This window comes from Crocuta crocuta, unplaced genomic scaffold (assembly GCF_008692635.1).
Source record: "Crocuta crocuta isolate KB4526 unplaced genomic scaffold, BGI_CrCroc_1.0 scaffold102, whole genome shotgun sequence".
Classification (NCBI taxonomy): domain Eukaryota; kingdom Metazoa; phylum Chordata; class Mammalia; order Carnivora; family Hyaenidae; genus Crocuta; species Crocuta crocuta.
In genome coordinates, this window is record NW_027530019.1 from 13,472,591 (window position 1) to 13,492,597 (window position 20,007).

At 40.2% G+C, this 20,007-nt stretch overlaps 1 protein-coding gene across 4 annotated transcripts in view; it reads left to right on the forward strand.

The window, feature by feature from the left end:
• FSIP1 (fibrous sheath interacting protein 1) overlaps positions 1 to 20,007 on the forward strand; it is a 193,676-nt gene that overhangs the window by 17,365 nt on the left and 156,304 nt on the right. For all 4 annotated transcript variants that reach the window (XM_077764350.1, XM_077764353.1, XM_077764351.1 and 1 more), the window contains exon 5: positions 1,302 to 1,395. In XM_077764350.1, coding sequence (XP_077620476.1) covers positions 1,302 to 1,395 — 94 coding nt within the window. The remainder of the gene's footprint in view (positions 1 to 1,301; positions 1,396 to 20,007) is intronic.

The window sequence follows — 20,007 nt, forward strand, 5'->3', positions numbered from 1 at the left end:
GAGGGAGGTAGTTTTCTGGAACCAGACGAGGTGACTTTGCAGCATTCCAGATTTCAGGCACCGCATTGTCATGTTTGTTTTCCACTGGCAGCGCAGTAGACCTCTCTTACCAGTGTCAGGCTGCACTTCCAAAGTGATGCTGTCCCTACGTTCATCAAGGATGTAGGACTGCTGCTTCTTCAGCAAGCTTACAGTTTGGAGATAAATACATAAATATACACAAATTTAACCCGCCGGCTGCCATTATTATTATTATTTTTAAGTAGTTTATTGTCAAGTTGGTTTCCATATAACACCCAGTGCTCATCCNTTCAGGTGTGGAGTTTGGTGAGTACTCAGTCATAAAAGTTTACTTAAAAAAATAATGGCTTTTCAAACTCCACACCCAAAAAACCATTATTTTTTTTAGGTAAACTTTTAAGACAGAGAAGTGGGGTATTCACTGTTTCACATGCTGGTCAAGATCTCTTAGAAGCTGTAAAGTGCTTGTGGTCTGTGACCATGCTCTATTTGCTTCTATCTCAATACATTTCTAGTGCTCGATTAACTTTCCTTGGCCTTCTTGGACCTTTGACTGTCTGTAGTATGGAGGGTGGAAGTTGACTATTTGCTCTGACTTGATGAATAGCCATTGGCTCATATTGAACTTTTCCCCTTAAAGGAGAGCACTTTTAAGGTAAGGAACATTGTAATCACAGATTGGTTATTTTTGATAAATTCTTCCTTCCTCAGTCGACTGACTTTAAGGAAATTCCCTAGATGATACTCTGCATTAATAATGAAGTAATTAAGTATACATTTTTACAAGATTCTCCGGAAGACCGTGGAGTAGAAAGAAAGTACCATACGCAATGCAGTGATTTAAACTAGAGACATGATTTGATAAGTTTTGTCATAAAAAGTTAGCCTATCACTTATTCCTGCTGAATCTCAAAGCAAATTTTTACTTGTTTGAAAACAAGAATTATAATTGGACCCATAATAAAATACAGTATCAATCTTGAAATGTCTGAAACTGTAAGTTCACGAGGCATCTTTAGATTACTTATTAGTTATAGAAATATTAAACAGGAACTGAAGAAGACTTAAGCAAGATAATTATTATATAATGATAGACATATATTACAACCCTATTTGGGAATATTCGTTGCTAAAATTTTGGGCAAACAGGAATACTAATAGATTTCCTATTTAAAGGAATAAAAGTGGCCTGAAACTTCTCGTTCAGGTAATCCATGCTGGAATTGTACAAAATATCAAAGAGTATAGTTACCTTCTTTTTCTTGTTTCTCTTTTCTTAGTCTGCAAAAACTAGTGAAGCTTTGCAAAGTAGTGAGGAGATGGAAAATACAAAAAAGTTTCTCGCTTTGACTGCCGCATCAGAAGAAACTGCCGGTGAGTAAAGTTTGTCTTTTTTAAAAAAATCTTCAGAGTCATAGAATATTTGGATTAAAGTAAAATTCCCAGGTAAGCAATTCTTTCCTTTTCTTTGTGAGTTTAACTCTTCTCTGTGGAAAATGATCACATTAAGTAGGATTATATGGAACTTTCCTGAGCATAGATAAGTTTCAGAAGCTTCTCAGGTTTGTATCTGTTCAAGGGGACAGGGCAGTGAAAAATTGGGAAATAGACAAAATATGTCTTTGCCTTTACTTCCTGTGCCTACACGAGGCCTCTAGACACCCAGTCTATGCAGTTTCCTAACTGCCTAGACCCCTCCCGTGAGGCGTCCCACTCAGGCTTCTGCAATCCCGTTCATGAAAATCCATTACTGGTTGGTCCTATTTCCTGTTCTCTTACAGTCTTGCTTTTGAGACCAGCCAAACCATTATGCGTGTTTCTACGTTCCCACCTTGTGCGTATGTGTATTTATCGTTCTTCCTTCATCTTTCTCCTTCTCTTCCTCCTCCATCTACAGAAGTGTTACTGAGTCATGTAGTCTTTAACTTCCTTGTACAGTGGTGAAAATTTTAGGGATTGGGAAGTAATTGCTAGTCTTTTTGGCAGGAAGCTTTGGAAATCCTTTAACCTGCGTCACGTAAGAGGTTATCCAGTACTGTTCGGGGGTAAGACTGACTCTGAGCAGGGGCCCCTGATTCCTCTGAGAATCCTGGGATCCATTTGTCTTTTGCAAAGTGAATGTCTAACCTTGCAGAACCTCAAGAACCTGACTCAGACTATTGCAGCCATTTAGCATGACCTCTGATATGAATGAAATTCCTTCAGGTTTGTTTCTTTTTGGACTCAGCATTGAGAGCTCAAAAGTTGCTTGGGCCTGAGAGATTTGGGTTTAGAATGCACCAAATATTTCTCCCCAAGAAGGGGGTGCCCTATCTGGGTTGCCCTTTCTATGACTAAGGACTTAAAAACAATGAGTCTGAGTTTCTCCTAGATAGGTCTATATCTAGATTGGCTTTACTGAAATTACCATTTGTATATCTTAATTAAAACACCAAAAAACTAAAGGCACCTGGGTGGCTCAGTTGGTTGAGCATCTGACTTTGTCTCAAGAAGTTTGGTGAGTTTGATGACACATCCCCAAAAGCAAGGGAATTNGGATGAGCACTGAGTGTTATGTGGAAACTAATTTGACAATAAACTATTAAAAAAAAAAAAAAAGAAGTTTGGTGAGTTTGAGTCCCACATGGGGCTCGCTGCTATCAGTGCAGATCCTGGATCCTCTGTTCCCCCCTCTCTGTCCCTCCCCTACTCATGCTCTCTCTCTCAAAAATAAATCAAACACATTTAAAGAACCCCCCAAAATGATTAGCCTGTTACAATCATAGATCACTTAGTTTCTACTTCATCTATTAAAAAATTTTTTTTAATGTTTATTTATTTTTAAGAGCGAGAGAGACAGAGTGTGAAAGGGGGAGAGGCAGAGAGAGAAGGAGACAGAATCCGAAGCAGGCTCCAGGATCTGAGCTGTCAGCACAGAACAGAGCCCCATATGGGGCTCAAACTCACAAACCACGAGATCATGATCTGAGTGAAAGTTGGTGGCTCAACCAACTGAGCCACCCACACATGCCCTTTTTAAAAAAAATTTTTTTAATGTTTGTTTATTTTTGAGAGAGAGAGAGAGACAGAGAGACAGAGCATGAGTGGGGAGGGGCAAACAGAGAGGGAGACACAGAATCTGAAACAGGCTCNAGAAATACTATACATGTGTAATCTGTATTAGAAAATAATGATAAACTGAAAGAAAGAAATCACCTAAATTCTTAACTTGCAGAGATAATCATTATTAATATTTTTGTTTATGCTTTATCTTTTGAGACATTTTCCATGCAGGTATCCATATATATTTTAAAAATAAAAATGAGATCAAATTCTATATATGGTGTTTTGTAATCTGTTTTCTACTAATTTGTATCTCATGGGCACCCTTAGCTGTCAGTAAGGACAGAGCTGCCTGGTTGTTTGTTTCCAAGATGTTTGCCATAGTTCCTTCCCTCTGTGATGTTCATTCCAGTCCTCATCTAGGAATGGAGTCTCTTTCTTCCTGTATTTTCTGTGTGGGCTGGTCTAGAACTATGGTGACCGATAGATTACAGCAGAAGTAATCCTACACCACCAGTTCCAGCCCTTACTCTTAAGAGGACTGGCAGTTTTGGCTTCTCTCCTTAGAAGACTCTCTCAGAGGAAAGCCAGCCATCCTATAAAGGGTCAGACTACCCTGAAGGTGCCATGCTGTGAGAAAGTCCAAACAGGCCATATGGAGAGGCCACCTGGAGGGAGTGATGCTGGCCAGTTCCCACCTATCGTGAGTTCTTAGTGTCCCACTGGAATTCATATCTACCCGGAGCCTCAGAATGTGACCTTATTTAGAAATAGAATCTTTGCAGGGGCACCTGGATGGCTCAGCTGGTTGGTTAAGCATCTGACTCGATTTGGGGTCAGGTCATGATCTCATGGTTTGTGAATTTAAGCCCCATATTGGGCTTTGCAAGGATAGCACAGAGCTTGGTTGGGATTCTCTCTATCATTCTCCCTCTCTTTCTGCCCCTCCCCCACTTGCGCGCTCTCTCTCTCTCTCTCTCTCTCTCTCTCTCTCACACACACATCTCACACACACACACACAGACACACACACACTCTCTCTCTCTCTCTCTCTCTCTCTCTGTCTCTCTTTATCTCTCTTTCTGTCCCTCCCCCACTTGTACTCACACACACACTCTCTCTCTCTCAAAAATAAATAGATAAACTGGAAAAAAAAAAAAAAGAAAGAAATAGAATCTTTGCTGATGTGATCAGTTAAGATGAGGTCTTACGGGATTAGGTGGGCCCTGAATCTGAAGTTTGGTGTTCTCATAAGAGAAGACACAGACAGGGGCGCCTGGGTGGCTTAGTCGGTTAAGCGTCCGACTTTCGCTTAGGTCATGATTTCGCAGTTCGTGGGTTCAAGCCCCGCGTCGGGGCTCTTTGCTGACTGCCAGCTCGGAGCCTGGAGCCTGTTTCAGTCTGTGACTCCCTCTCACTCTGACCCTCCCCTGCTCACGCTGTCTCTCTCTCTCTCCTAGAAATAAATAAAACATTAAAAAAAAAAAAAGAAGAAGACACAGACACAATGACACAGGGAAGAAGGTCATGTGGAGATACAGGTAGAGCTTAGAATGATGTAGTTACAAGCCAAGGAGTGGCAGGGGTTGCTGGGAGCCACCGGAAGCTGGGAAGAAGAAGGAAGGATTCTTCCCTAGAGACTTCAGAGGGGCATGGCCTTGCTCACATCTTCATTACGGATGTCTAGCTTCCAGAACTGGGAGAGAATAAATTTCTATTGTTTGCAGCCATCCATTCCATAGTTACTTGTCACAGCAGCCTCTGGAAACTAAATACCGACTTCCAGCATCTCAGTGCAGGCACCAGAGATGTGAAAAAAGGAACAACCTTGGGACGTTGCATCCCTAGCAAACATCATGTAGAGAACAGCCTAGGCCAGACACACGGTCTGAGGTGAGCTGCCACAGACATCCCCAGCCCAGTGCAGCACCCTGGCTGAGGCCCCCTTCATGGTGGAGCACTGTCAAATCATTCCTGGTGTATCCCTCATATTACTGACCCACAGAATCATGAACATAATAAAACAGTCACTGTTTTGTGCCATTAAGTTTTTTTTTTTTTTTTTTTTTTTTTTTTTTTTTTGCTTTTTGTTGTGGAATAATTTTAAACTTAAAGAAAAATTTCAAAATTGTACATAGAGTTCCTGTTTATTCTTTACATAGCCTCCCCTGGAGAACCATAGTACAGTTGGCCTTTGAGCAACATGGGTTTGAACTTCATGGGTCCATGTATACGTGGACTTTTTATAGCATAGTATTGTAAATGCATTGTCTCTTGTGATTTTCTTTTCTTTAAAAATTTTTTTTAATGTTTATTTTTGAGAGAGAGGGAGGGACACAGAATATGAGCAGAGAGAGGTGGGAAGGGAGAGAGGGAGACAGAATTCAGAGCAGGCTCCAGGCTTTGAGCTGTCAGCACAGAGCCCGATGTGGGGCTTGAACCCATGAACCATGAGATCATGACCTGATCCGAAGTTAGTCCCTTAACCAACTGAGCCACACAGGCACCCTTCTTTTGAGTTTCTTAATAACATTTTCTTTTCTCTAGTTTACTCTATTTAAGAATACAAGATATAATACATATAACATGCAAAATATATGTTAATAGACTGTTTGCATTTTGGTAAGTTTTCTTCTGGTTAACAATAGGTCATTAGTAAAGCTGTTGGGAAGGTAAAAGTTATACATGGATTTTTGGCTACATGGGGATGTGGCATTCCTAACACCCACGATGTTCAAAGGTTGACTTTACAATGATCAGCACTAGGAAATTAACATTGGTATAATTCTATTAAACTATAAGCCTTCTTAAAAGTTTACCAGTTTTTCCAGGAATGTCCTTTTTATTTTCTAGTATCTAACCCAGGATCCCATTTTGCACTTGGTTGTCATAGTTTCTTAGTCTCTGCTAATTCGTGATAGTTTCTCAGTCTTCCCCTGTCTCTCGTGGGCTTGACACATTTGGAGAGTACTAGTCAGCTATTTTGCAAAGTATCCTTCAATTTCAATTTGTCTGATGTTCTCCCTTGATTAGATAGAGGTAATGCATTTTTGGCAAGAATATCCCAGAAGTTATGGGCTCTCGACCAGTTGTGCTTAGGGTACCTAAGGTCAAGTCTGATATTACTGTTGATAGTAACCTTGAAACCTTGGCTAAGGTCATGTCTGCCAGGTTTCTCTATTGTAAAGTTACTAATTTTCCTTTCATAATTAATAAATATCATGGCTGAGATACTTTAAGATTATGCAAATATCTTTGCTCAAACTTTTGTCCACTAATGTTAGCATCCATTAGTAGATCTTGCCTACAATAATTCTTACTGTATGACACTAAATTTTGGGTGGATTTTTAAATGTAACAATAGATAACTGGAATGCTTTGCATCAGCATTTAAAAAAATTTTGAGTTGGGATACCTGAGTGGCTCAGTCAATTGAGCGTCTGACTCTGGGCTTTTGACTCAGGTCATGATCTCATGGTTAGTGATCATAGTCCCTATATTGGGCTCTGTGCTGACAGCATGGGTCCTGCTTGGGATTCTCTCTCTACCTCTCTCTCTGCCCCTCCCCTTCTCATGCTTTCTGTCTCTCAAAGAAAGTAAATAAACATTAAAAAAATAAATTTTGAGTATAGTTGATACAATGTTACATTAGTTTCAGATATACAGCATAGTGATTCAACATGTCTATACATCATTATTATTTTTTTAAATTTATTTTGAGAGAGAGAATGAGCAGGGGAGAGACAGAGGGAGAGGGAGAGGGAGAATCCCAGGCAGGTTCTGCGCAGATGATGCAAGCCCGACACAGAGCTTGATCTCACCAACTGAACCATGAGATCATAACCTGAGCTAAAATCAAAAGTCAGACACTTAGTCAACTGAGCCACTCAGGTGCTCCATACGTGATTCTAAGTTCACCATAAGCATAGCTACCATCTGATTTGATACATCACTATTACAATATCATTGACTATATTCTTTATCCTGTGTCAGCATTATTATATTAAAAATTTTTTTGAATTTTTTATTTTTGAGAGAGAGATAGACAGCATGAGCAGGGAAGGGGCAGAGTCAAAGGGAGACACAGAACTTGAAGCAGGCTCCGGGCTCTGAGCTGTCAGCCACAGAGCTCGACACGGGGCTCAAACTCACAAACCAATTAACTGACTGAGCCACCCAGGCACCCCATGTGTTAGTGTTATTTTTAATGACTATATATTATTCCCTACATAGACGTACCATAATTTATTTAACTAATATTCTGCTATTAAACATTTAGATTATTTCCTTTTTTAATTTTTTTCAGTTATACATAATGCTGCAGTAACATCCTTAGGTAATTATTTCATTGTTACCTTCTGTGGTAATTGAAAAGCTAGGTTGTGGGGCACCTGGGTGGCTCAGTCGGTTGAGTGTCCAGCTCTTCATTTCAGCCCAGGTCATGATCCCAGGATTGTGGGATTGAGCCCAAGTCTCGCTTCGTGCTGAGTTGGCGCCTGCTTAAGATTCTCTCTCTCTCCCTCTGCCCCTCTTCCCTGCTAGTGCTCTCACTCTGTCTCTTAAAAAAAAGAGAAAAAGGAAAAGAAAAAAAAAAAGAAAAATTAGGTTGACAACTAGGTTGAAAAAAAAAGGCCTCCCAAGAGATCTCCATGTCAAATTCCTAGCAGCTGTGAATGTTATCTTATATGGAAAAAGGGTCATTGCAGATGTGATTAAGTTAAGGATCTTAAGATGAGGAGACAGTTCTGGAATATGGAGGAGGGCTCTACATGCCATGACAGGCAGCCTCATATGAGAAGAGGCAGAGGGAGGAGAGGCACACAGAAGAGAAGGCCGCGTGAAGATGGAGGCAGAGATTGGAGTGGTGTGGCCTACAGCCAGCGTCATGACGGCAGGGAACTGGAGGGAACTGGAGGGAAGAGGCAAGGAATGAAATCTCACTGAGGGTCCCTGGAGGGAGTGTGGCCCTACCAACACCTCGATTTTGGACTAATGGGCTCTAGAACTGGGAGAGAATAAATTTCTATTGTTTTAAGTGACCAAGTTTGTGTTAGACTGTGACAATAGCTACAGGAAAATGAATACATCTTCAAAGAGAAATCACTTAGTCAAAGGGCTTAGACCTTTTAAAGATTTTTATCCATATAGACTTGTTAAAAGGTTATACCAATTTAAACTCTTACCAGGTATTGTATCTGAGAATTGTTTTTGTATACCCATGATAACAATGGGCTTAATAGTTGTTTTAAAGCTTTATTTAAAATGTAATCATGGGGCATCTGAGTGGCTCAGTTGGTTGAGCATCTGACTTCGCTCAGGTCATGATCTTGCGGTTCGTGGGTTTGAGCCCTGCATCTGGCTCTGTGCTGACAGCCAGCTCAGAGCCTGGAGCCTGTTTCGGATTCTGTGTCTCCCTCTCTCTCTGACCCTCCCCTGCTCACGCTGTCTCTCTCTCTCTCTCTCAGAAATAAAAAAACATTAATTAAAAAGATTTAAAAAATTAAATGTAATCACAATTTATACCTCTTGTGATAATCGAGGAGGTTGAGTATTTATTCTTTTAGCCATTTTGTGAATTACTTGTTCTTTTATGAAATGAAGTATTCCTTTTTATTGTTTAGAAGGACTCCTTTACATATCAAGAATACTAATCTTTGTCATAAGTATAAAAAACATTTTTTCTAACTTATTTTTAGTTTTCTAGTATTTCTTGCTCTCCCAAACTGAATATTTTTTATTTACCAAAATCAATCATTTCTTTTCTTTTTTAAAAAAATTTTAATGCTTATTTATTTTTGAAAGAGAAACAGAGTGTAAGCAGGGGAGGTGCACAGAGAGGAGACACAGAATCTGAAGGAGGCTCCAGGCTCTGAGCTGTCAGCACAGAGCCATATGTAGGGCTCAAATTCACAAACCAAGAGATCAAGACCTGAGCCAAAGTCGGAAGCTTAACCGACTGAGCCACCCAGGCGCCCCAGTCATTTCTCCTCTTTTATCATTGACTGTTGCTCTGCTTAAAAAGGCCTTTTCCAATATAAGATGATGTAAGGATGTACCTATGTTTTCCATTGGTACAGTTATTGTTCTGTGAAAATTAAAATACTAATCTACTTGGATATCATTTTGTTCTCATATGTGAGGGTAGAGAGTTGATTTGGTGTTTCCTACCCCCCTTCGTTGGCCAGCATCAAAAGATCATAAATAACAAATAAAATCAAAGAGCCACCAAAGTACTAATTAGTGAAAGTTGATCATGCACACATGAAGAAAGGAGCTCGCACACTGGGAACACTGGAACCAAAATGTGGACTGAGGCTCAGGGGTATTTTGTCATAAAGAAGAGCGGTTACTTCACATCAGGTCAGATCATGACCCGAGCTGAAACAGACTCAGACGCTTAACCAACGGAGCCACCCAGGCGCCCCATCAAATGCATTTCATTTTCAAAGCTCATGCCATGTGTATTTGGCTTAAACCTATAAAGCTCACTGTTAACTTCTCTGGAGTCACGTGACTACCATAGGCCCTGCACACATTTACAGTAATGTGAGATTAGTACTAATGTTCTAACATGGGAATTAGTCAGATTTTCTGAGCTGAAAGCTGAAGGTAGCAGGGACTCGAAACCTATGTGCAGGGGGAACCACTGCTATAACTATTATCATGTTAGGGTTTCAATATGATTTTGGATTCTTAGTCGATTGTTGTGTACTGGCAGTGTTTATTGCACTCAGAGCAGATAAGATGCAAAAGTTGGGTCAGTGTAAAAGGAAATGGGAATAAAAGATACTATTAGGTGAACCAAATATCTATTTCTTTTCACTCTTGCTACTGTCTGGAGCCAGTAGTCTGCCAGACTAGTGCACCAAGTGAAGAGATGATATTATTGTGTTCCTGGCTCTTCAGATTTTAGTAGATTCTTTTTGTTTTTTGGCGACTGCTCTTTTTGAGAAGGCAGATGCCTTAATGATATATCCTGGTGTTTTTTTTTTTTGTTTTTTTTTTTTGCATCATAGGCCTAAGTTTAACAGTCACATATTGATCTGATTTCTAACTATCTTAAAAAACCACAGGAGGGGCGCCTGGGTGGCTCAGTCGGTTAAGCGTCCGGCTTTGGCTCAGGTCATGATCTCATGGTTTGTGGGTTCGAGTCCTGCGTCGGGCTCTGTGCTGACAGCTAGCTCAGAGCCTGGAGCCTGTTTCGGATTCTGTGTCTCCCTCTGTCTCTGACCATCCCCTGCTCATGCTGCCTCTCTCTCTCTCTCAGAAATAAATAAAACATAATAAAAAAACCACAGGAGATATTTACTTTGGTTGGACTACAGTATTAGCCTAATTACACACTTTTTCTTTATATTTTACATAAATAGTTATTACTTCATTCTAAAAGAGGACATTTTTGGAAACTTCAGTTTAAGAAAGGTATTAGAATATTTTCACTGCACGTATGAAAGAAATGAATAGAAATTCAAGAGTCCAGTTTGACTGCATAGCAGTGATTTTACAGTTTCAAATTCCTGCTATTACCACATAGCCGCGTATTATAAAATGGTGCAAAACTTCTCACATCTGTTCCATTTTGAGATTAGTTTCTTTCCCATGTTATTCGCTGAACTTTGGCTATCTCTCTTAATTAAAAATATAAAATTGAAACAAATAATTATTTTGATCAAGACTATCTATAGCCATAAGTTTTAAAGTAAAATGTTGCTATGAAAACAAATCTTTTGCCCTGTTCCCCTCCGTAAGCTTTTCTGTTACCAGGAAAGCACAAACCCTTGTAAATTATCCAGTAGGTGGCAGCATGTAGTTAAAATATGCACTTTAAAAGACTAGACTTTAGAGCCAGACTTATTTAGACTTGAACTTTTAAACACGTATCTGCAAACATGCCCAAACCTCCTTTCTCTCTTTTCTGCCTCCTTTCCCTTTATAAAAGGGGAGAAATTCTTAGGATGAGTATTCTTTTTTAAAAATTTTGTTATTCTTTTGGGTGTCAGGGGCAGTGAGAGAGAGAGAGAGAGAGAGACAGGGAGAGAGAGAGAGAGAGAGAGAGAGAATCTCAAGCTTCCACCCTAAGTGTGGAGCCTGACATGGGGCTCGATCTCACAGTCATGGGATCATGACCTGAGCTGAAATCACGACTCAGATGCTTAACCAACTGAGCCACCCAGGCACCCTAGGATGAGTATTCTTCCTTGTCTCCCTAGTCATTTGCTTAGCCTTTTATTTAAGAGTAATTTGAGGGGCTTTGGGCTGGTGGCACAATGGCAATTTCCAACTTGTTTTCCAGCTCCCCAAACACCAAATATATACTGGCCTCCTGCTAACATCACAAAGAACCAACAGCAAAACAAATGAAAAGATACTTATTGTTGAGTTGTATATTTAGTTTTATTGACAGGTGCTACACACAAGTGGGGTCTTGATGCCAAGAGAGATAAAAACCACATTAGAAGGGTGCCTGGGTGGCTCCATCCGTTAAGCATCTGACTTCAGCTCAGGTCATGATCTCACAGTTTGTGAGTTTGAGCCCTGCGTCAGACTCTGTGCTGACAACTCAGAGCCTAGAATCTCCTTCAGATTCTGTGTCTCCCTCTCTCTCTGCCCCTCCCCTGCTCATGCTCTGTCTTTTTCTCAAAAATAAATAAATATAAAAAAATATATATTAGATTTTTTAAAACGACATTTTGACTTTGTAATCCAGAGTTAATAACTTTAGGTACTGAGTGTTTGAAGTAGACAATATTGCACTTGCTAGAGATCTTTGAAATATTTTACAAGTCTTTCCACCCCATTTTTGAGGGACCACTTTTAAGTTTTTGTAGAGAAATCTGGCGAAATCAACACTCTGTTATACCAGGAGTTTTGCCTCAGTTTTTAGAATTTCTCTGATGGAGAGAGCTAGAATTCATACTCTATGAGTACTCTATGAGTACCTCAGTGAGGCATTGATAGGATTGTTCCTCATCAGTGTTTTTGGTGGAAGTTATTCCTTCTTCCATTGTTACACTGGCATCTTGTGTTTCCAGCTCCAAATTTCTAAGTGCGTGTGCATGTAACACAGTGGCGTCTTAATCAACCAGATCTTTAATGATCTGGAAACACCTCTTTAGAAGTGCTGTTCTGTGAAATTCAGGTATATGCTACTTCTGCTCATGGGTGTTAACACTCAATTTTCTAAGAAAATATGGTTGTCTTTTTCAGCTCTGATTTGCAGAGGATTGAGGGAGAAAATCACTTGCGTTAGCCAGCATAGCTAAGGATTTTTGGTTTTTAACCTCTGCTGTCGTCTCAGTATTGCCTACCGATGTCTTTTGCATTGTCCAAAGTGGCTATTCCAAATCACTCTGTGTGTTTAACCTCCTACTGTCTTCAGCACGGCCTTCATTCTGGCCTGCTTACTGTCCAGAGAAAACAAATCCCTTCCACATTCTCTCCTTCTGTCCTTAAACTGCACTCTGACTATTCTCCATCCCCCATCTTTCTTTTTTTTTTTTTAACAAATTTTTAATGTTTGTTTATTTTTCAGAAAGAGAGAGAGGGAGGGAAAGAGAGGGGCAGACTGCAGGCAGGGGAGGGGCAGAGAGAGAGGGAGAGATGGGATCAGAAGCAGGCTCCAGGCTCTGAGCTGTCAGCATTGAGCCCGATGTGGGGTTTGAACCCACGAACCCCCACAAATTGTGAGATCATGACCTGAGCCCAAGTCGGACACTTAACCGAATGAGCCACCCAGCGCCCCCCTCCCCACCCCTTTCTTACCTTAGAGTGAGAGAGGGTGCTGTTCTTCAAGGCCAAGTTCAACAGTATCCCATCCCTTTCATTCTGCCCCTGGCTCCTGATCCATCCATCGTTCTGTGTCTCACCTAGAGCTTCTATCTCTCCTCCTCTGTCTTCTTCTCTTCAGTTTCCTATGTATGAATCTTCTGGTCCTAAAACAGAAAAGAGCCGTCAAACCAGTTAAACACACAGATAAAACCTCCTCCCTTGGTTCTTCACCCTACTCCCAAACAGGTACCACTCGCTTTCCCTCCTCCCCTTAAAGGTCAGACTTCTTGAAAGAATAGTCAACATCTATTGGGGCCACCTGGTCAATTTCCATTTACTTCTCAGCTCCTCAGTGGTCTGTATTTTCTCCTTTCGCCCTACAGCAACCACCTCATCGGGAGTCCTCTTATATTCTAAGCCTAGTGACATATTTCGGATTTTTATCCTACGTGACCTCCCTGTAGCATCTGACACAGGTGGCCAGTCATGCACCAGAACATTTTTACTGGTATCGTTATTTCCTGCTGGCTTTTCTCTTTTTCTTATCTCCTCTCCCTTATTTCCCATTGTTGAAATCTATTCCCTCTTTTTGTATGTTTTCTGTATCTGGGTTAATGGTTTCATCATCCAGCCAGTGTTTGCCATGGTTAATTTTATGTGTCAGCTTGACTGGATCGTGGCGTGCCTAAATGTCTGGCAAAGCATTGTTTTTGGGTGTGTCGTCAAGGGTGTTTCCAGGAGAGAATAGCATTTGAACTGGTAGATTGAGTGGTGTGCATTACCCTTCCCAGTGTGGGTGGGCATCATCAGATGTGTTGAAGGTCTGAATAGAACTAAAAGGTGGATGAAGGGAGGATTTGCCCTCTTCTGCCTGACTGCTTGGGTTGGGATATTGATCTCTTCTGGCTCTCAGTGATAATTAAATCACCTGATTAATTCTAATTATCTTTAGCTGTTTGCTTTGAGTCTTGTTAGTTTATGATCACCTGGGAATAATATTAATTTTTCTGTCCTTTGCAATAATTATTTCTATTCTGAGAACTTCATAAAGACAGCATTGAAATTTATGAATGCATTTCATTATCTATTTGAACAATCATAAAATTTTTGTCTTGACAACCTAATGTTTAAAAATCAATATATTTAAATGCTAAGTAAGTCTTTTGTTTCTGGGTCAATATTTCTTGGTTACAGAGGATTATTCTCTTAATTGAGTAGCAGATTTCAGTGGCTGAATTTGTTCAGAATTTCACATTTATTTTTATGAGATTTATAATGAAATTTGCTCTGTGTGTGTGTGTGTGTGTGTGTGTGTGTGACTGTGTATGTGGCCACATGCATGTATGTTACGGTGTTGATGTTAGAGGTGCAGTTGGGTGTATGTGTGTGTATGCTTTGTTAGACTGTGTTAACTTCATAAAATGATTGGGGCTGGCTGTTCATTTATTTCTATGCTTTGAAATAGTTTCTATAACATGGGGATTATCTGTTCCCTAAAAACTTGAAAGATTTCACTGGAAGAACCATCTGGTTCAAATAATTTCTTGGAGGGAGTTCACCGACTCTTTTCTTAGCTTCTTTCATATTTACTATTATATTTCAGTTTTCTCATCTTCTGAGTCAATTCTGGCAATACATCCATGTCTGTGAGATTTCAAAATATCCATTTCACCAAGATTTAACATTTTACTAATAAAATTTCAGATAGTATTGTAAAAGAATAATTCTCCTTCTTGTTGCTTATTATGCCCCATTTCTTAATTCTAGTTTCATTCACGTTTTCCTTCTAATCTAAAAGGTTTTCTTTTTTAAAGTTAACTTTATTTTAGCACAGTTTTAGATTAACAGAGAAATTAGGATGATAGTATAGCCAGTTTCCCCTATTGTTACCAGAGTATGGTACATTTGTTATAATTAATGAAGCAATATTGATGGGACTAAAGCCCACACGTTATTCAGATTTTAGTTTTTACCCATTGCTTTTTCTTCTGTTTGAGGGGCCATCCAGGAGAGCACATTACATTTAGTCCTCATGTCTCCCTAGGCTGCTCTTGGCTGTGCACTTTCTCAGACTTTCCTTTTTTTTTTTTTTTTTTAAGTTTTTTTTTTTTTTTTGAGAGAAAAGAGAGGGAGAGAAAGAGAAACCCAAGCAGGCTTTGTACCATTAGCATAGAGCCCGATGCGGGGCTTGAACCCACAAATCTCAAGATCATGACCTGAGCTCAAATCAAGGGTTGGATGCTTAACGGAGTGAGTCACACAGACGCCCCCATACTTTCCTTGTTCTTGAGGACTTTGGCAGTTATGACGAGTACTGATCAGGTGTTATCTGGAATTTCCAGAAATTGCAACTTACCCATGTTTTTCTTATAGTTTGACTGGGGTTGTATGTTCTTGGAAGACTATAGAGTTAAAGTGCCATTTCCATTACATCGCATCCTCTATCAGCATGACTTATCACTGTTGATGTGAACTTTGATCGCCTGGCTGAGGAGGTGTTTGTCAGATTTCTCCACTGTGAAGTTCAATCTTTCCCCTTTTCCATCCTGTCTTCTTTGGAAGGAAGTTACTCTACACAGTCCTTACGTGGGAGGTGGGGAGTTATGCTGCCCCTCCTTGAAGGCAGAGTAACTACTAAATTATTTTGAATTATTCTGTGTGGGAGATTTGTCTTTTCTTCCCATGCATCTCTTTATTCAATCATTTATTTATATCAATATAGGCTTGTGGATATTTATTTTGTATACTGGATTTTAATATTACTTTATTTTGCTGCTCAAATTTTTCTAGCTTTGGTCATTGGGAGCTCTTTCAGTTGACTCCTGTGTCCCTTTGATGTACCTTCAACGACTGCGAGTTTTGTTTTGTTGTTGAACACTTCCTTCCTTTCCAGCACTACAGTATGCACTGGACTCAGCTTGTGCATTTCGTATCTGAGTCCTAGAATCAGTTGTTTCTTCACGGAGCCCTGATTCCTCTGATTGGAGAATGATATTAGATACCAAGATCTGGCTGGATGCTGGGTATGCTTGTTGCTACTGTGGAGTCACTGATTCTAAGCCTCTGAGAAAGGAAATATTTGTGGGTATACTAACCTGTTATATACATTATCTATAAATAGTTCTTTTTTGTAAACTACTTTTTTTGTGTGTGTGTGTGTGCGCGGGTGAGTGCAAAAAGCAGTGGGGGTGGGGTGGCGGTGAGCAGGGGAGGGGCAGAGAGAGAGAGGGAGTGAGAGAATCCCAGCTGGGCTCCACACGTAGCGTGGTATGACTGTCAGGTCATGACCTGAGCCTACATCAAGAGTTGGACACTTAAGCCACTGAGCCACCCAGGCGTCCTTAAATATTTCTACATGTGTAACCATCCGTATCTATACTTAGCTAAACATGAGTTTCTGCTGAGGTCTCTGACTTTATTCTTTAACCACATGAATCATTCTCGCTGTTTCCCCTTCCTTACCTGTAACCTCCACTCCCAACAATGAGAAACCTGGCTCTCACCATTGGCCCTTCATTCACTTATTGCTCACTTCTGCTATACTGTAGTAATATCAAAACTGTTAACTGCTACCCCTATAGGAAATAGTCTGCTGGAGTCCAGTGCTCAGGTGCCGTCTCTACTGCCTTTAGGCTGCAGACTCCACTCATTACCAAAGATACTCAGGGGGAACACCTTTTTCCTCTGCCCCCTTTGGTGAGATCACTTCAGACATTTGTAACATGGTTAGATTGTTCGGTCCCATTCTACATTCCCTCCTGGGATTCTATGCCATCTAATAATAATTCTAATTCACATTCTAACAATATTTTGAAAACTTTCATGCATTAAGATTTACTCTTTGCGCTGCGAAGTTATAGGTTGTCAAATATGCAGTGTCGTGTAGCTGGCATTACAGTATCCTACAGAATAGTTTTACCCCTGTGAAAAATCCCTCCTCCCCCTGCACCCCTAGACATTCTGGTCTTTTAATTGGCTCTATACTTTGCCTTTTCCAGAATGTTACAGAATTAGAATCACACAGTCTGCAGCCTTTTCGGATTGCGTTCTTTCTATTAGCAATCTGCACTGAAGATTCATCCGATGTCTTTGTGTGGCTTCAGAGCTGCTTTCTTTCTGTCATTGAATAGTATTTCATTTTACAGATGTACCACGGTTGGTTAATACCTTCACCTATTGAAAGGTGTCTTGGTTGCTTCCAGTTTTTGGTGATTATGAATAAAGCTGCTTTACACATGGTATGCAGGTATTTTTATGGATGTAAAATTTCCATTTGCTTAGGTAAATGTCTAGGAGCGGGATTGCTGGGATATATGGTGAGACTGTTTAACTTTGAAAGAAATTGCTTGTCTTTTAAGTTAGCGGTACAGTTTTATATTCCCATTAGCAAAGAATGTGAGTTCCTGTTGCCTTGCATCCTTGGCGTCAATGGGTATCGTTTTTTGGATTTTAGGCATTCTAATAGGTAGATAGTAGTATCTTATTGTTGTTTTAATTTGCATTTCCCTAATGACAGAAGAGGTTGTCTTTCCAGATGCTTATTTGCTATTTGTATATTTTCTTTAGTGAGTTGTCAGTTCAGATCTTTTGCCCATTTAAAAAATTGGATTATTGTGGGGCTCCTGGGTGGCTCAGTCTCTTGAACATCGATTTAGGCTCAGTTCGTGATCTCATGCTTTGTGAGTTCAAGCCCCACGTCGGGCTCCCCGCTGACAGTTCACAGCCTGGAGCCTGCTTCAGATTCTGTCTCCCTCTCTGTCTGACCCTCCCTGTTTGCGTGCTATCTCTGTTTCTCAAAAAAACAAAAAAACCCCAAAAACCCTTAAATTTTAAAAATGGGATTATTATTTTCTTACCGTTAGACAGTTTTAAGTGCTTTGTATATTTTGGATATGTGTTTTGTAAGTATTTTCTTCAGCCTGTGGCTTGTCTTTTCATTCTTTTTACAGTGTCTTTTGTAGAGCAGAAGTTTTAAATTTTAATAAACTTCAACATATCACTTTTGTCCTTTTGTGGATCATACTTTTGGTGTTATACATGAAAACACATCACCAAACCCAAGATCACATGGCCTTTTCTCCTATATTTTCTTTTAGAAGTTTTATAGTTATGTATTTTACATTTAGGTTTGTAATCCGGTTGAGTTAGTATTTGTGAAAAGTGTTAGATGTCTAGGGCTGGTCTGGTCTTGTCCTGCCTTGTTCTGTCTTCTCCTCTCTTCTCCTTTCTTCTCCTCTCTTCCTTCCCTTCCCCTCCCCTCCCCTTCCATCTCCTTCCTTCCCTTTTCTTTTCACATGAATATCCAGTTATTACACCAGCATGTTAAAGAGATCATCCTCTCTCTATTCAATTGCCTTTGGTCTCTTGTTAAAGATCAATTGACTATATTTTTGTGGGTCTATTTCTGAACTCCCCTTCAGTTTCAGTGATCTGTGTGTATCCTTTCATCAAAATATGTCATCTTGATTTCAATTAGTGTTTTCCCTCTTAAAATTATACTTGTAGATTTTTCTACCTTCAAGAGTCAGCTTTGGGGTGCCTGGGTGGCTCAGTTGGTTTAGTGTCCGACTTCGGCTCAGGTCATGATCTCATGGTTCGTGGGTTTGAGCCCCATGTCAGGCTCTGTGCTGACAGCTAGCTCAGAGCCTGGATCCTGCTTCAGATTCTGTATCTCCCTCTCTCTCTGACCCTCCCCTGCTCACGCTGTCTCTCTCAGAAATAAATAAAAAACATTAAAGAAATGAAAAAAAAGAGTCAGCTTTGAATTTCTTTGCTAATTCTAGATAGTTTATTATTTCTTTTGTTGACTTGTCTATTGTTTTCCCTAGCTTCTTCAGTTAAATTAGTTAAGCTCATTTTATTTTCCCTTAAAATCTGTATATTAGTCTGCTAGGGCTGCCATAAAAAAATACCATAGGTTGGATGGCTTAAACAGCAGAAATGTATTTTCTCACAGCTCTGGAGGTTAGAAGTCGAAGATCAAGGTGATGGTAAATTCATTTTTTTGGTGAGGTCTCTTCCCAGCCTGCAGATGGCCACCTTCTTACTGTGGCCTTGTGACCTTCTCTCTGTGCTCAAGGGAAGTCGGGGGAGTGGTAAAGATATCTCTGGTGTCTCTTCCTGTTCCTATAAGGACTCAAGTTCTATTAGATTTGGGCCCCACCCAGTGACCTTATGTAGCTCTTATTGCCTCCTTAAAGGCCCTGTCTTTAAACGCAGTCACACTGGGGGTTAGGGCTTCAACGTACAAATTTTGGAGGGATCCAGTTCAATCTGTAACGATATGATAAAAACATCCTTGCTATGGATTTATTTCTGAATATAGTTTTATCTCTAAAGTGCATTCTTTATGGTATTATCACTATTCTCTATAAATTGTTATTGTTTTACTTCCTTATTGATCTCATAGTTAAGTGGAAAATGATGGTGCCTTTCCCTTGTTCTCTAGAATTTTTTATAAGCCCTATATTTTAAAAGCTGATATAAATATTATGGTCATTGCTTTGCTGTTTTGAATTTATTGAAATTATAGTCTCATAGAATGGTTCTCAGCTGTAAGGGACATTTGGATATGTGCATTTTTGGTTGGCATAGTGATGTGTAGTGGGGAGGGCTTCATCTAGTTCACAGGGATGAGAATTCTAGATCTCCACACCATAGGCCAGTCATGGGGAAGTGTGTGTGTGTGTGTGTGTGTGTGTGTGTGTGTGTGTGTGTATGAGAGAGAGAGAGAGAGAATTTCAGGCCCTGTCTCCCTCTAAACATGGCACACTGCCATTGCTGCTTTGTGGCTGTCATTTTAAAATGGAGCACTGTGTGTGGAGTCTCCTTGAGAGTTCCAGGTGTGTAATGAGGCACCTGGGTTTCCTTGTTTTCTTTGGTGGGGGGAGGGTCTCAATCCAACTTCAGGATTTCACCCACCTCCAAGGGAATGTGTACCAGCAGCTTCACACTTGTGTCCCTTGTGTCTACTCTAAGCTCATTTCCTCTGATGCTCTTCTAGGTCCTTCTCCACTGTCTGGGATGGACTTTAATTTCTTCCTTAGGAGGCAGGAAACGACTTCAACCACATTATACAATCTTTCCCTTGTAAGACTCTTATTTAAAATGTTCTCAGTCCCTCCAACTTTGGCTCTTGATCTCTGAAGGGAGATTCCCCCCCCCCCCCAAAAACAT